The 17,884-nt window shown below is 38.7% G+C and overlaps 1 protein-coding gene across 1 annotated transcript in view; it reads left to right on the top strand.

Moving 5' to 3' along the window:
- The window catches only part of DOCK2 (dedicator of cytokinesis 2), a 164,253-nt gene that overhangs the window by 53,684 nt on the left and 92,685 nt on the right, over positions 1-17,884 (top strand). Inside the window, exons 26-27 of the mRNA XM_064671560.1 lie at positions 5,910-6,058; positions 12,172-12,264. Coding sequence (XP_064527630.1) covers positions 5,910-6,058; positions 12,172-12,264 — 242 coding nt within the window. The remainder of the gene's footprint in view (positions 1-5,909; positions 6,059-12,171; positions 12,265-17,884) is intronic.

Raw genomic sequence — 17,884 nt, 5'->3', positions numbered from 1 at the left:
TGTTGGCAATGTTCTCCCATCATTTATCCAGCAGTAAAGGAAGCAGCTAATACTTAAATATGCATCTGACCCCCTCCATGTCTCTCCCTCATCTGGCTTGAGCTTTCCTGGGGCGTGGGAGGAGATGTGGAGATGAGAATTGCTTAATCATAGACTTATTGAATTGTTTAGGTTGGAAAAGACCCTTAAGATTGAGTCCAGCTGTAAACCTAACACTGCAAATTCTGCCACTGAGTGCCACATCTGCATGTCTTTTAAATGCCTCTGGGAATGGTTATTCCACCACTGCCCTGGGCAGCCTGAAAACCCCTGAGACAGCTTCTGCTTGTCTTATTGATTGCTGCTTGAGAGGAGGGAGCAACACCCACCTCTCTACAGCCTGGCAGGGAGTTGAAGTGGGTGAGAAGGTCCCCTCTGAGCCTCCTTTTGTCCAGGCTGAGCCCCCTCAGCTGCTCCCCATCACACTTGTGCTCCAGCCCCTTCCCCAGCTCCGTTCCCTTCTCCAGCCACACTCCAGCCCCTCAGTGTCCTTTTTCTAGTGAGGGGCCCAGAACTGGTCCCAGCAGCACTGGAGGTACCTCACTCAGCAGTGCCAGCACGGGGGGACAGTCACTGCCCTGCTCCTGCTGCCACACGGTTCCTGACCCCAGCCAGGGGCCCTTTGCCTCCTTGCCCACCTGGCCCATGTCCAGCTGCTGTCACCAGCACTCCCAAGGCCTTTTTGTGCCTGGCAGTTTTCCAGACCCTGCCCCAAGCCTGGAGCTCAGGACCTGGCACTTCACCTTAATGAGCCTCAGCCCATCAATCCAGCCTGTGCAGTCCCCTCTGCAGAGCCTTCCTGCCCTCAGGCATGTCAGCATTCCTGCCCAATTTAGTGTTGCCTGCAGACTTGCTGAGGGTGCATTCAGTGAGGAGTCCAGATCATCAAATACTGCAACATAAAATTTTACTTTGACTTCCGTGATTTTCCTGTGTTTCTCTTTTTCCAATTCAGTGTATTGCTGATGGCCAAATAAGCACTTTGCTCGTTCTGCTTGCTTAACTCGTGCAATGACACCTTAGTATTGTAATCTGGAATTTATGTACTGATTCAACATTTTTTTGTCCCAGTATGATAGAAGGCTTTCATATTTTGTATAATGTGCTATTGAGATAGTTTTAGCTGAAGTTTCAAAGGTGCAAAGGCATGACTACAGATTTATGTTTGCTCTAGTCCACCTACAGGCTCAGGCTGAGACCAGAGCTTAATACTGGTGTGTATATGTTTATATTCATACTATAAATACTGCTATAAATATATATATACATAATATAGATACTGCTATAAATACTGGTCTTTTTCAGTTGCTTTGATTCTATATGTTCTTCAGAACCTCTTGGAATTATTGCATCCTCACATGGGGTGACTTTAACTGGTAGGGATCTTAATAAAACCTAGTTAATTTTTGTGTTCTATTTATGAGGTGTCCTAGAAGTACATTACAAAATTAAGTAATTCTCCTGTGTTAACTAACAAGCTGAGTTTATCTAGCAGCCAGTCACAAGATAGAGTCATATAACCTTGTTTTTAACCAAACAATTTAACATTAAAAAAAGCAAAATTTGTTTACTAAAATATGTTGATCTTTATCATATTAATATCAATGGCAGGTTAACAAGCTGAGGCTAGTTAAACAACCTCTGAATTTCCATGTAGCTTGATACTTCAACATTGTTCACATCTGAAAATGCACTGTAAATAATTGACCAGCTGCATATGTTAAGTCCTTTTAATAGATTCTGTATGTATCCAATATGGATCAAATTTTAATTTGTATTGCCACGTACAACTGGGAGTACTGAAGTTTGCAGAGCAATTAGCTCTTAAAACTGGAGGAAATCAATTGTACCTTCTGCCTCAGCTGTTCTCTCAGCACAGTGGGAAAATTTGGTCTGTGCAAGAAGGCCAGCTTTCCTCATGTTTAAGAAGTGTGGGATGGCTTTATACAGAAGACAAATTATATCAAAGACTTAATTCTTTCACCAAGATGTGTGTTTGGGGGGGTCAATAAGTTATAGACAACAGCAGGCATTTGGTATTTTGTATTTTGGTAGCAAGTTTTAAGTGGCCTCTGAACCCTGGTATGGAGCAGTTTTAAATTCAGTGAAGTTTTCTCCCACTCCTCTTTAAGGTGTGTCCAGCACAACTTGTAACTCGTGGTCTCTTCTCTGCTCCCTGATTATTGATCAAATGAGTATCACTGGCATGTGAAGTCAGGTGGAATTTAGTGATTAATATACCGAGAATACCTACCTCAAAAACCTCATTTTTTATTTTCCATATGAGTATAAGTTTAAAATGGACTGTAGCTAAAATACAGGATTTCTCTTGATCAATGACTTTGCTCAGTCTACTCTCTTCCTTTGCCTTTGAAATAAAGCTCGTTAAGTAGAGGGCTTTATTATCCAATTGCTTCCTGTAACTTTAAAAGCTATCCAAAGGGAATTTTTATATTTGCTAGCTGTCAGAGAGTTCAAAGGGACATCTTAACAGCTTGAAAATTGAGCTGGATATTATTTTGGAGGAGTGAGAGCAGTAAGTATGTTTATCCTGGCAGATGTGAAACTGGTTAAGTGCATATAACATTCCATCCTCTTTGTGAGAGGTGAAGAGCGGCTGAGATGTCACATAATTTGATGTGACTTTGAACTTTGCTGTTAGCACAGCACACCCTACTGATGTTTTTTTTGAAGTGGAAATGTGTTCAAGGGCACTGTTTTTAAGAATGGTAGCCATGGGAAAAGAGTTGCCAGCTGAATTTCTGACATGCTCTTGGTTTGGGATCTGTATTCCCACACATCACTGCAGATTAGTTAAAGGTTGAGTGTGTTGGATTCTTCATGTTGGGTTTATGTGTACCTGTTACTGTGTCTGCTGCAGATTGTTGGAGTAATAGTTTTGCAGCCTTATAAAAAGTGTAGTTTATTCGCAGCAGGTTTAGAGCAGAGAATCTGTGACAGAAAATGTTGCCATGTGTAGACACAGGTATAACTGCAGACAGGTTTGTTTGGTTGGTGCACTGAATCCACAGTGCTACAGGAAAGGTGGGGCTTTAGGCTGTGATAAATCATTCCTTCAGCATATCTTGCACACAGTCAGGGAATCTGGAAAGGAACACAGAGATGGGGGTGTCAGAGAAGAGAAATCGTGTTTTTTCATACAGGTGTATTTTCATCCAGGTTTAATACATGGGAAACAGTTTTTATGCCTCTCTAGTGATGCTGTGCAAGTGCTATAGATTAAGATGATAAGAAGCAGGTTTATCCTATCTGTCTTTAGAGTAATGAATTTGATATCATCTCTTCTGATACAGCAAACCTTGATGTTGGATCCTATGGATAAAAAAATGACAAGCCCTAAAAATGTTCTGATTTACATATACAGGCTTATATAGAGAGAGGTATCTTTGTTCCCAGCATTCTGACAGTCACTATTCATTATCCAGAGATTCAAAATCTCACAGTCTCCTTTAAATTTCTAGCTGTGTCATGGTACTTGCTATGAGTAGCTGGTCACTATGTTCTGCTTGTTCAACCTGGGCAGACCAGGTTGCTCCAGATGGGTCTTGAAAACCTCTCAAATATAGAGATTGTGCAACCTGAATGTCCTTTTAAGAAAGAGGTTTTTCTTTACATCCAGCCTGAACTGCTTGTTTGGATTGTGAGTCCATCTTTTTCTTCCATCCAACTTTAAAATGTGTTAAATGTGGGCCATCTTTCAGTAACAGACTGACACACTTATGGTCTTTCTTGTAACAACCATGAAATGGAATTTGCTTAGCACATGTTATATCCAAAATATATCTTACTGTATCTTAAGTGGTTTTGGAGTGGCCGGAATCTTGATGAATGAATCCTGAAGTGATCATACTAGGAACTGTTTCCCCCCCTGAATAACCCTTGACTGTGAAGGACAATTTCCACAGACTGCAGTGAAAATAGAATTAAAGTTTGTTTCTCGCTTTTTCAAAAGCAGGGAGGTAATTATCTAATGTACAACTTGTACTTATTTGTTGACTGAATATGCAAACCCTTTGTTAAAAGAAGTGCTATCACATTTCAGCAAGTTTTTAAGGTATTGTATCTAACTTTTAACATTGTTACTGATGTTTCTTTGGTTTAGTTTTTGCTCAACGAACTAATAGCACTGCAATTATTGCCTTTACAATTAGTTGTTAGAAGTGGTTCACATGAGCAAATCAAGAAAGAATCAGAGGGGTATCTGTGGGCTGCATTAAGTGCAGGAAGTGTCTGTGTGCAGGAATAGTCACATAAAGGAACTGTAAGCTGTGTGAAATTCATTTTTATGCTGCTCTTCAAGCAGGTCTTGTGTTGATATGTGTTCTTTAGCTGCTGCTTTACAAGTGAGTTTGTAATTTAGTCATTGAATAAGATTTCTCTTGTAGCTTGGAATAATGCTGTAGAAATCATTACCAAGAGTACAGATAATTTCTGAGGCGAGGAATGATGCTGCTCCTTAGCTGTGATTAAAAGCTCCTGGTTCCTGTGGCTTGGAGCTGTTACTTGAAATAAGAATAATCTGCAAGGACAGCTTCTGTTGCTTCATCTGCAAAATTCAGACATTTATAATCTACTTTCCATTCTTTTCCTTTCTTTCTTACCCTCCTCTCTTCCTGTACCAGCACCCTTATTTTGGGGGGATCCTGAGCCCCTGGCTTGTTTTAAATCACATTGGATACAGTTTCACCACCTCTCACACTGCCCTTGTTTATCAACTATCACTGTATGTCCAGGTAGAGGTGCTCTAAATTATTCTTTAAAAAAAGATTTGCAGTAATTAAGAGGCTTTCTGGTTTTGTCCTATTATTTTTTTCAGAAACTGTGACGTGTGGTATTGACACAAAATAGTATCCAATTGGTGATGTAATTATTTTCCCTGAGACAGACAGACAAGAATTTTTAGCACTAAGGAATTGGTCGAGGAGAAATCCATAAGACCTTCAGCTCCCTGCCTGTGATGGGAATGCTTCTGGAGTTCTAACCAAATATTATTCTGAGGTGGAGCCTTTGAAGCCATATTTAGCTCTGTTTTATACCCAGGTTGTTTTTTCATGAATATAACAAGTCTTTGAAGCATCTACTCAACATTATTCACACTGTTGTGCTGTACTCTCTGTAATTCTATAGCACTGTACAACAAGTTAATACTTAAATCACTCAGTGACATGTATCAATGAAATTAGAACAGAAATCTGCTGTATTTTGATTCCTAGACAGACATTGCCTTCATTAAAGGTATTCCTGTAAGTGTCTCTATCTTTAAAAGTCAATGTATATGTGAGATTGGAATGTAACTCAATATTTGTCAGCTTCCTTAAATTTAAATAAGAATGAATGTATGCACAGCTTTTGCTCTCACAGGCCTGGTGGGCCTTTCATTAGAGTCTTTTCCTTGTCTGCATTCTTTTATGTGCCTTTAGAAGGTGTGTTTCAAAATGATGGACACACAACAGTTCTGTTGCTGTTTGTGACTTGTTTTCAGAAAGAATAATTAGTGTTTTTCTTACATTAAAATCCTGTCACTACTTAGGCACAGTTTATTTGCAGGTGCTTTGGGTATAAGTGAATAATTTGCCCCCAAGTGTTCGAGATAAGCTGAACAGCCTTCAGAATTTAACTGAAACAAAGTACCTTTATCAGGAAGTTGTGGGTTTGATATATGAGACATACTGTTGACTTAGGAAAATATCACTCAAATTTAGGAGTATTCCTGAGACACAGCTGGAAAATCCACAATTGGAAGGGACTGTAGTTGTTAAAGCATATTGAGTTTTGCTGTTTGGAGGAGGGTTTGCTTGCAAGTAATATTTGGTTTACATTTGTTCTTAAGGTAATTTGCTTTCTTTCAGAATGCAGGGACATTCTGCTCCCTGTGATTACAAAAGAGCTGAAGGAATTACTGGAACAGAAGGATGATCAGCAGCTCCAGGTCCAAGAGAAGAAGCACTGTGTTGAATTACTCAACAGCATCCTGGAGGTTCTGAGCTGCCAGGACCCTGTGAGTATTGATGGGGATGGAGATGGCCCAAGTCTGTAGTAAGCCTGAGCTGATTAGGTGGTAAATTATTGATGATGATTAATCTCATTTAAATTTTTAATACGAGTCAGTGGCAAATTGAACTTTCCTCCTATTTTTCATAAACTTAAAATTAAAGGGCAGTTGAGGTTTGAAAGGTGAAGTACTGAAATCTGAGAAACCCGATGGAGTTGAAGATGTCCCTGCTCATCACAGAGGGCAAACTATTTGATGGTTCTGAGATTATTCTAATTATTCAGAATAAACTTCAAATTTCATCGTGTTTCTTTTAGAAAAAACCCTTGTTTCTGAAACAAAGGCTTTTCCCTGTATAGATGTTGTAGGTGTGGTTTCAACTTCCAACACTGTCTGGGTAAAACAGATTATTTTTTGCTATATTACACTTGGAGTCTGTAGTTTCTTTCTCAGGCTCCCGAAATTTTGGGACACTGCAGAAATTGTGATCTGGGTTGTTACTTTTTTCTCATTTCAGAGAATATTGAGTTGATTTTTCAGTCCCTCACTTTTTAATGAGCAGCAGGTTATTCAAAGAAGTTTCTCAATAATCTGAGGAATTTATTCTGAGAAAACCTAACAATTAATTACATTAAGAAAGTTGTAATTTCTCCTGTGAATACCTGCTGATTTTTTCTCAACTATACTTTTCTGATACATGTGTTCAAAATTTGCAGACTCTGGATAGAGTCAAGTTGTCATTTTAGAAGTTTTTCACTGTGGATTCTTGGGTCATTTCCTAGTAATGAAATCATTGCAGCCATTTTCTTACTTTCATCTGTTTGCAAAGGGGGATCTTTCCATTTTTATCATGAGCTATTTTCCTCATTGTTTTAGATGTAAGCACTTCAGAAGGGATCAATACAAGATGGTACTGAAGAGGCATTAAAGAACATTTGAATATATAAAGAACATTTGAATTTGCAGTGGAGTTCTTCAGAGAAATGCTGGAAACAGGATAGGGCAAAAATTGAAGTTATCAGCTCATAAGCCTGTAATGTAAAGCAACAGGTTTTGTTACTGTATCCTTCAAAAGGCAAAACACAGCCACGAAGCAAGATGGTGTAATACTTTCTACATATGTACCACATAAATTAAGTTTATTTTCAGACTTGAGAGTTGCTGTCTACAATAACATGTCAAAGGTTCATGAGGGCCTACTGACAGTATGGGTTTGTAGCTCATGTTGGTGTGAGTGAGAATATTGGGCAGAACAGCAGAGGAATGGCTGAGAAGTTAAAACACATGCATTTAAAAAAAAACCAAATACATCGACATTTGTTCAAATAGTTCAATAGTTTCTTTTAAAGAAGGTAAACTGGAGGTTCCCTGTGAGATGTTTGGGTGGCAGTTACCAGCTCTTTGTGTTTGCAGTAAATACTGATGGATTTCTGATTCAAGGAGAAAAGTCCCTTGGATGGATTCTAAATCCAGCAGTGGTACCAGGATATCCAAAACCCTCTGCAGGCATCACATTCCTGAGTATCAGAAACATCACAGAATAGCTGGGACATCAACAAAAGAACCAGATGCTTCTGTTGCAAAAAGAGCATACCCTGTCATGCCTTCTGGCAGTACAACTGCTGATCAGAGACAATATGGATTTTAGAATATATTGAAGCACGTCTTCATATGTCAGAGTGGGTTTTGTAACTACAACAGCGAAGGTGTGACTCTCACCAGCAGGTTTTTTCCCCCTCCTCGACAGAGAATCTCTGGGTCATGGTCTCATTTTTTAGCTAAATGCTGATCCTCCTTCAGTACTAAAAATCTGCTTTGGAGAGGACATATCTGAAGGAGGAAAAAAAGAGCAAAAGAAGGGAACACCTTCACTACATCACGCAGTCATTTGTCCCTGAGAGCCAGGGCAGATTTCTCTGGAGTGTAACTTTCCAGCTGGAGGGAGAAATCTTGTTTCAAGGCTATACTTTGTGACCTGTAGGCAAATGGAAAAGGTTCATTTTATGGTCAGGTTATTGTTTAGGCAGTGTCCTTCAGAATGCCTTTTTTTCAGTGTGATCTAGATAGAGAGAATTGCTTTGGCAATTAACCAGATTTTTTCATATGGGATTGCACTTCAACCTTGAGATGAAGGCAATTTTCTATTCAACAGCTCATTTCCTGTAGCTCTCAACCTCTTTCTAGGAAAATGAGTGATTTGACCTGCTGGGGGAGGAAACTTCAGGCTTTAGCAGCAGAATCACTTTACAATATTGATAACAGCAACATCTTGTCTTTATTTCTTCTGCTATTTCAATCTCAGTAGGGAAATCTGATTTTGGATCAGCATTTAAAACTTTTTGTCTACTTAACTTTGATACTTTTGGGTTTGATATATTTGGTGAAAGTCACCAGAAATAGAGTGTTCACAAAGGACAGGGAAGAAGCAGCAATAGTTGTTTTGTGTTCCATGTGATCAAAATCTATACTCTGAGGTGATCTTTGAAGCTCTCACAGACTTTTTGAAGAGTGCATTTCCTTTATCAAAGAAAAAGAGATTTTTTTCATGTTACCAGCTCTGCTCTGCTGTTTTGCCTCACATCCTCTGGCAAGTGGGAACCTGTGAACCATCAGACTCTTGTGTTCAAACACTGTTTTCCTCAGCTGCTGCCTGGCTGCTGGTTCTGCAGGTAGCAAGGATGTTGTTAAAAACATTGCTTTATGTTAAGGACTTTATTTACATGAATAGACAGTCATTGTTGGGCATCTCAGTGAGATATTACATTTGATTTTAAATTTCCTCTACAGCAAACAACTTTTGGATATAGATGGCATTGTTTTGACTGAATCGTGTCTGAAATTAACTTTGTAGCTTGAGATTGTGCTTCAAGCACCTGTAAAATACAGTTAAATCAGAACTGCAATTAAGTCAGGGTGAAATCAGTGGCTTTTTGTTTCTGTTTTAGTTAAAACCTGTTCCCTTTTCCCTCTTTACAACTTTGACATGTACAATCTGACAGTCCTTCAAAAGGTGACTTTGCCTCTAATCTGACATACCTCCTATGGCTTAATACTTACTGTATCAGAACAAGTTCTTATTTATAGTGCTTACACAATGAAGTGGAATGGTAAATGCTTTCTCTTGGAATCTAAAGCAAAATCTTGGTTGAGACTGTAAGTGCAAGAGAGATGAAGAACCTTCTCCTGTTCTGTGCACCGAGTCAGTAACTGGCAGCAATTGCATTTTAAGCTGTTTAGCAAACAAGCAAACAAGCCTGGAAGCCTTTTAGAATTGTACAGAATTTTTTAAAGCATTTGCCCAACTTATGGCAGATCTTAAAACTTTAGCAAAAGAGAATTTCAAAGGAATGTAGTCAGGGAAAACCTGCATGTTCTTTTAGGGCCAGTTACCTTAAGATCTTCTGCAAACACTTTTCAGTCAGATCGATGCATGATTATGAATTATGATTTCAAAAAATCATTATCCTTTTACATGTGCCTTTATTTGTACATATGTCAGAGAGGGAATATGAAGTCATAGAAGTGGGTGCACCAGGGAGTGAACACACTGTCTGTATAGAGTTACAGAGTCTGGTCTGTATGGAGTTATTTTCCTCTGTGGCAGCCCACACAGTGCTGTGTTTTAGACTTGTGACCAAAACAGCGTTGATGATGGAGCAATTAAAGTTTTAATTACTGCTGAGCAGTGCCAAGGCTTTCTCTGTTTCTCCCTCTGCCCCATGTAGGGAGGAGGGTAGAGCTGGGCAAGAGTTTGGGAGAGGACACAGCTGGGAGAGCTGAAATGAATGCACTGAAGAGGTGTCTCAAGTACAGGTTGTATAATATTGCAGTTCCAAAGGAGCCGTTCAGGTACTCCTTGTGTGCCCCATCCAAACAAAAGAGCATTCCATCGGGATCTGAAGTGCCTGCTTGACTCTGAGACAATGCAATTGCTCTTGCTTTTGTCCCAGCCCTGTTAGAATCTTAAACAGAAGATAAAAGCTAAACCAAACAATAGCTGTTACCCTGCACACGTATTTTTTATGAAGAGTGAAATTTGATTTGGTTTGGATTTTCTATTAACTGATCTCTGTGTGCCACCCACCCCAACAATGAGCTCTGGGAGAACACTCCTCACTGCTGACACGTGTGAGCTCTGATGGTTCCCTGCCTTGGTCACCCAGCAAATCCTTTTCACCAGGGAAGACAAGCACATATTTTTGAAGGCCATACTTCATTAAATGGAATAGCACAATTCCTGTTTTCCAAGGGAGCATTTGTATATGGTACAAGTTGTTAATTAACTTCTGCAGAAAAAATTATGTTTCTTCAAATGAGCTGAAGCCAATTGATGGTGGGTTTCCCCATGTCATCCTCCTGAAGAGAAACATGATCTAAGAAAGCAGATGTTGCAGTGGGTTGTTAGACTTTGCTCTGAAGCTAGAAACTGGAAGATAAAAGCTGAAATCCTCTGTATAGACAACGTGTGAAAACACTTTTTGTTAATTTAGGAATGTCAGTATTGAATGCCTAATTGTTTCTTAGATTTTCAAGAAGAAAGGGAGTCTCAGTTTCATAAAGGAACCATTTTAATTCATTTGCTAATGTTTCTCTGAAAATTCAAAGGTCTAGCAGAAAATAACCTTTCCATGCTTGAGCATATCTAATAGTCTTGCAGGAGAGGTGTGTTCTGTGCTGTGTGTGAACTCAGAGTAGAGCTCCTCTTTAATAATGGAGTCACGGCTAAATGTTCAAACCCATTATGTGATGGCCTGAACTGTTACTAATAATGGTGTAGCACATACTGAAATGTGCAAGTGAAGTTAAATTATATGGCCCCTCATCTCTGAATTAAAAAAAAAAAAGGAAACTAATGAATGAATTAATTCCCTGTGCAAAGCACTGCGACAGAGTTTATAAGTTTTGTCTGTTGATATATATATATATTAATTATAGTGGTAAATAGTATTGTAAGAACAACAACAACAGATGTGTCTGCTGTGCAGCCACTATCAGGTGTAGTCTTTTTATAAATCTGGGACTGTACCAGAGAAACTGAAACTTTAAGGAAGAAAACACCAATCACAAATTATTCTGCGAATACTTTGTTAATTTATAGAATATAATGACTTCTGAAATGCTGTGACAGCAGAGAAATCATTTAAGCTTTTGTGTGTTACAGTCAGAGGACACAACAGGACTAAATGTAATAGTAAATAAACTGCCAGATGTGAGGAAGGTCCCTGTTGCAAAGTGTTAACCCTGATCCAGGTTAATCAGAACAGGAGAGAAAACATTGGATGTCTCAGAGGAAAAAGAGTCAGAAGCAGTTTCTCCTGGGGTGTTATTGGACCTCAGACACCTAAACCATTAAGAACTCCCCCTGGCTTCTGTGACTGTGGTGTTCTTTCCAAACTGTACCTGACATTAAATAGGTGCCTTGTTGGTACAAGCTAATTAGCTTTTTCTGTTAGAAATTTGTTTAGACTTTTTCTTTCTTTGTTGCAATCTGGTTTCCCCAGCTGTCTAGTGATCAGAGTAAGGGCAGTAAAACTGGTGAAGGTAAGGTTATTCCCATTTGCTCAGTGTTTTGAAATAAATAATCAAAAGTCCTTCAGGCAACAAGAGCAGTACTTGGGCAGTGGGGCTGAAGAGCTGACCCTGATCAGCTCCTGCCCTCCCAGAGCTGCAGAGTTAAATGAAGATGACTTTATTCTTTAAAACTACACCCTTTATGACTGCAAGAATATTCCTGAGCTCCTGACTGCCCTGAGGGCACTGACACTTTGCTTTAATTAACTGTTACCAGGGTGTTGCTGTTGAGTTACAGACTATTCACTTACCGGGGGAACACGAGTCCCCTGAGGGAGGGATGGGAAGTGACTGTTGGGAACAAAAAGCAGTCGTGGGGTGGATGAGGCTGAAATTGGACTGTGCCCCTTGGAATGAGAATTCCACTGAAATGGCTGCAACTAAGGAGCAGTGTGAGCAAGGAGAATTAGTGCTGCTCTTGCAATAGGGTTGTTATGTCAGACAACTTGAACTGTCAACATGGAAATATTTGCTTTCTTCTTACTTTTGCAAGAGAGGTGGTTTTAATACCAAAACTCTGTTTTTTTTTTTTTTTTTTTCATTTACAGGCTTCAACTTATCACCATATTCAAGAAATAATGGTGCAGTTGTTACGCACAGTGAACAGAACTGTTATTACAATGGGGCGAGATCCCTTAATTGTGAGTAATATTTTACTGTGTTTCCAATGCTTTGAATCTCATTTTATAGTTATCCTGAAAAAAAAAAGTAAATATAGCATTTTTGGAGTCCTTGTTTCTGAACTTTTTTTTTTTAATTTCAACGAAAAGGTCTCAAGTTTTGCTCTTTTTTCACTCAGCTGTGCCACTGTAGTGTCTTTTGAAGTGTAGTTGTGAGATTTCTATGTTCTTTAAAAGAACAACTGATAAACCTGAAGTTAATTGATATTTGCAAAAAGAAGAATGTCTTACAAACCTGCATAAAGGGCACACTTGAATACATTGAGAACAGTGTTTCCACTAACGCAAAGTGGACTTGTCTGAGTAAAACTTAAAAAAAAACCCAAACCAAAACAAACCATAAAGCTGTTCAAAATAATTTATATAAATAATTGGCAGATGGAAAAATCCCTGGAGATGTGCTGGCACAGAGCACACATCTGAGACTTTTTGGGGGACATTCCATGGTTTAAGAGTTACATTCAGGGACAGATCCTTCAATTTATTTTGATTTAAATGCACATCTCCTGAGCACTCCTCTAGATTTAGACTATTTGTGGGAAGGCAAGAGAGCTGTTTCCATCAGGAATTCTGGAGCTTGCCCTTCAGACTGTGCTGATGGGAAGATGTATATTAATGGTTTGTCTTCAAGAATTTACATTATTCTGCAAAATCCATGAGCATCATTGACTTGATTGCTTTGGCCACGAGGTACATTGCATGTCTTTTGAACTGGACTGTGTTTCCCTGGTTATTTCTGTTGGAAAACCAAAATACCAGTTTTAGGTCGTTGCCAGCCAGAGCCTGAGTCTCCTAACGATTAGTCTCCTAGTAACTGAGTTCTTCAAAGGAAATATTTGCCAGTGGTTGCTTCAGACTCCCTGCTGGTCCATCTGCAGGTCGCAGAATTGTGGCAGCTGTTTGTCAGGGCTTGGTCTGTTGTTGTTTGGGTGGAACCCTCGGACATTTGGGCATTTATCCACGGTCACAGCAGCAAATGGTTTGGACTGAAGACCAGTGAACCCTTCAGTTCCCTCCAGCGTTTGCAAAGGTTTTCTGTATCACAAGGAAGTGTCATGGATGATTTAATCAATCTATTAAGGAGGATTTCTGGGTCCCATAAACACCATGGGAAGAAGCAAAGCAGAGCTGAAGTGATCCTGCATAAAAGATCCTTCTCATTAGGAAACCATTAGGAAACAAGCTGCTTGCAGTACATTGAAATGGCTTGGAAAATCTGTTTCTTTTTTTTTTTTGCCCTCTCATCTACTGTAACTTCTTCAGCTGTTTTAACCTCAAAAGAACAAATTCAATGTGACTTTTGAAATGCAGTTTTCTGAATGCTAATTATGCTCACAAGCATCTATGCATGTGTGTTTATTGGGCATTTTAAAGGTTTTTCACAGCAGAATTCCAATAAACTACTGAGTTTCCTACAGCTGAGGCAACATCTCTCGACAGAGAAGCCTTTCACATGTGAAGAAATTGTTTGTAATGAACAAAATAGTCTTTTGCATTCGGAAAGAACTGGCAAAATAAGTTTTTCTTTCATGCTCTGTGTCCTGGCTTTAGTTCTCTGGGTTAATTTTCAGGTTTGCTTTAAAACATCTATAGAGGGTCAAACTTGCTGAAAGCCTGAATGGTTAATTTTTTTAAAATGAAGCAGATAGTCAGGAATTATGTCCTGCAGAATGTTTAGATGAACTCAAGTTGCTGAATGTATCATGAACTTGGCAGGTGCAGGTGGGACATGTGGAATAGCTACAGTCAGAATATGTAGCTGATGTTATACAGGTATGAGAGATCTCAAATGGGAACAAATCTGTTACTTCCAGGAGAACACAAGGTTACTCTTTAGATTCTTAAATCTGTCACTACCTTTGTGAATATTGCAAGTATTTTTATTATCTTCTGCAGTGTGATTTTCCAGAATTTGAAAACAGTGTGGAAAGCAATGCTAATATTATGTTATACTGATAAAAACAATGGTGACAATATACAAGACCTGTAATTCCTTGCACGTTTAAATACCTTGCACTGGATAGATTACTGGATTTTATTCACCTGAGGTTGCTTTTACTTTTTGTCAGGGGTAAGCAGGTTAATTTTCATATTCAGGTGTCCTTTTCACAATCTTCTCTCTTGTTGGCAGAGAAGGCATTAAAAGGATTTTGGGTTCCAGTTGCCTTGATCTCTTCTTGCTGCCAGTGCCAGTTGGAGGCAAAGGGAAGGTGCTGCCTGTGCTGTGTTCGTGTAATTACTGGGAAGAGTTGGGCTCAGAAGTAAATAATCCCTTCAGGAGAAGGTGGTGGTGGTGGAAAAGTAATTTGGCTCTTTGCAGCTGCTGCAGAGAAGACTTACTTAAGTGCCACTATTGCCTTCATTGTGCTGCTTTAGAATTTGAAGGTTTTAGCAGCTGCTTGGTTGTTTTCACACTTAAAAATCCGTAAAACCTTGACTGTTTCTATCTGTAGAAGTGCTTCTAAACTTGTGAAAAGGGATGAGTTTGCTGTCTGAATATGGCTATTCAAACTTTATCTTGAATATCTTACGAAATTTAGACTTTTAGTTGAAGGTCATTGTGATGCAGTGAAGTCCTGCAGGAGTTATGGAAGTAAAACATAAAAGCATGGGGAGAACACAATACTTGTTTTCAGTCTTGGCTTGATTAGGTAAACAGAAATATCATAAATCTTTTAGTACTTCTAAACTTCATTCTTCTCACAGTTTCAGTTTAGCACGATGAAATAAGTGTAGCCACGCCACACAGAGAGGTTTTTAAACAGTATTTATATACACTGTTGTGCACATGGAGACTTTGCCAAAAAGAAAACAGTGTACTCTGTTAAGCAAAGCTACTCTAGAGCTTTCTCTGTGGGGAAATAATGACCAGGGGAACTCTTTGGAGAGCTGCTGTGGCTGGAGAATCCCATATATTCAAATATACTCATGGCCTAGCTAAAAGCTACAGATGTTTTGTTCAGTATTTCAATTTAAATCCTTGCTCTACCTGGAAAAGCTGCAGAATGATTCCATAAGTGCCTGCTAGTTTTCCATTCATTTTTCTTTTTCCAAAGAACAGCTGTTCACCTCCTTTGTAACCTAAAGCTTTTTTATTATTAATTGACTCCTGAAACCTAATAAAACATCTCATTTTATTGCAAAAGATAACACCACATTAAAGGGCCTAAATATATACAAAACATTCATTAGAGAATAAATTTCCCTAGAAAGATGGTTTGTATCTAAGCTGGCAGGACTACTAAGTATTGTGGCTTTTTCAAAAGAGCTGTAGTGCAAAAAACTGTCAGAAGCCCTACATGAACTGCTGTGATATGACAGAGAAATCAGTATTTTATCCACACATTCTTAATTTTTAAAGAAAGTTAGGTTGACTCCGTAAAACAACACTTCCAAACACAGTAATTTTGGAATATACCATGTTCTGTGCAATGTTTTATAAATAGCATATTTTAGTTGTCATTTAAATACATATTTTACAGAAGGCCCACAATATGTTTTAGTCAAATGCTGTCAGGTAGCTGTGGTTTGTTTCTCATTGACTTATGGGGTTTTTTGGGGGTATTTCTAGATTTTTGCTTAATAATGTGTTTGTATTCCTGAAATTTCTTTCCTATTCTAGGAGTTGGTTTTAGGGATTACACTGTCATTTTGTAAATCACAGAAGTTTTTCGTAGCCAGTACTATTATCTTCCAACATCTCCCAGTTTCTATTGCTTTTCCAGTCTTGACATCATAAATTGAATAACGTGTCCCTGGTAATTTTTTATTTCTTATGAGAATTGATAATTAATTCCTAAACTATTTTAAAAATATTGAACAATAAGAGAAAAAACAATTCTTACCCATTACATTTTTATACAGCCAAGATTCTCCAATTAAGTGTTACAAAGCTCTTAAATTTTAGTTATTTTGTTGCCAGGATATACAAATTTTGATGTTAAATCTAAACAAACCAGTAACCAAGCATTACCTTTGTGCTGATGGATCTTGGCTGATGCATCCATGACACCCCCCCACTGTTACCTTTTAGTGTGACAAATAGTCTTTTGTTCCAATGTTCCCTTTTAAAGTTTTATGGAGAAAGCCTTTTGTGTGTGACAGACTGGGGATAATAACTCCTGGCATTTAGTAGGTGGGGTTTGATTGTGAAAATATGATGCTTTTTCTTTGGTAGGGATAATTTACTTCTGCAGCACTTTTGCTTTATTTTCAGTGAAATTATTGTGGGATTCCACGAAATGCCTATTAGTTTTCAATTAATTTTTCTTCTTCCAAAGAACAGCTGTTTGCTTCCTTTGTAATTTAAATGTTCTTTATTATTAATTGACTCCTGAAACCTCATAAAAACATCTCATGGTAATCAGAGCCTCAAGAAAAGGAATGGGGGAGCTCTGTCTGTGTTTTAGATAACCCCTGAGTTTAGATCTGATATATATTTCAGAATTTTACTCTGACTGCTCCTGCTGACAAAAAAAAAAAAAAAAATCTCCCTTGTTATTCTGAAATCTTGAAATAGAGAAGTCCAGGACAACCTTCCTGAAGGAGAGTGCTTTAGCAGCACTGGAATTTCGTGTTCCCTCCCAAGGAAAACAGATGTCTTGGAGGGGGTGAGTTTGAGCTGAAGGCAGAGAGACAAATGACTGTTCTCCCGTGGCAGCAGCGGGAGCTGAGGGGCCAATCCCTGAATCCCTGCAGTGCTTCCCTCCTGCTGGGGGTGCAGATGCCACAAAGGGAATTTCATATCCCTGGGGGGCTAATCCAGACTTTCCTGAGGGAGAGGGAACTGAAAAACAATCGATTTGAGAATCTGGAAGACAGGAGCTAATTTTGACTGAGAGATTAAGGATTAAAAATCGCCCGCAGTTCTGAAGTCCATCAGACATCAAATTATAAATCCTGTGAGCATTTATATCAGTGTACTTCAGTTTTTCAGGAGCATTGATGCCTGTTCAGGCTGTAAGAAAGACTCAGAGCCTTATATGCAGCTCCCTTTGGTGGCACTTTCTTAAACCAGAGCGAATCTCCCTGTTCCTGCAGAGTTTTCCTGACCCCAGGACTTGGTTGGTGCTCTGTGGTGAACCAGAGTGCTGGGCTTTCTTTAAATCGAATCTTCTGGATCCTTTGAAGATACAGTGAAGGCATCACATGCATTATGTGTGCAAACCCAGAGTCAAATAGCTTAAAAGGAGGATTTTTTGTGCTTATTAACCAAAACAAAGACAAAAAGATTGCATTAATGTAATAAATTATTAAAAATCAGTTCACTGCAGAAAAAAACTTCTGGTTTTACTACTGTTGCACCTGTTGGTACTGCTTATTATTATACCTTTACCACAGAGAATATTAGTCTTAAAATGCTGTTTTAATACACAAGAATAACTTAGACACTAATAAATCCTTCATTATATCAGTTATAGAGTACTTGAGTGTACTGTTTTAATACACAAGAATAACTTAGACACTAATAAATCCTTCATTATATCACTTATAGAGTACTTGAGTGTAATATAGTGATGTGTTCTGATGCAATAATTTAATTCTTAGCTTTGTTGTACCCACAACCTATTATTGAAGAGCT

This window comes from Pseudopipra pipra, chromosome 15 (genome assembly GCF_036250125.1).
Source record: "Pseudopipra pipra isolate bDixPip1 chromosome 15, bDixPip1.hap1, whole genome shotgun sequence".
Lineage (NCBI taxonomy): Eukaryota > Metazoa > Chordata > Aves > Passeriformes > Pipridae > Pseudopipra > Pseudopipra pipra.
The sequence above is the reverse complement of the archived record's forward strand: the minus strand, read 5'-3'. Positions and strand labels throughout refer to the sequence as shown.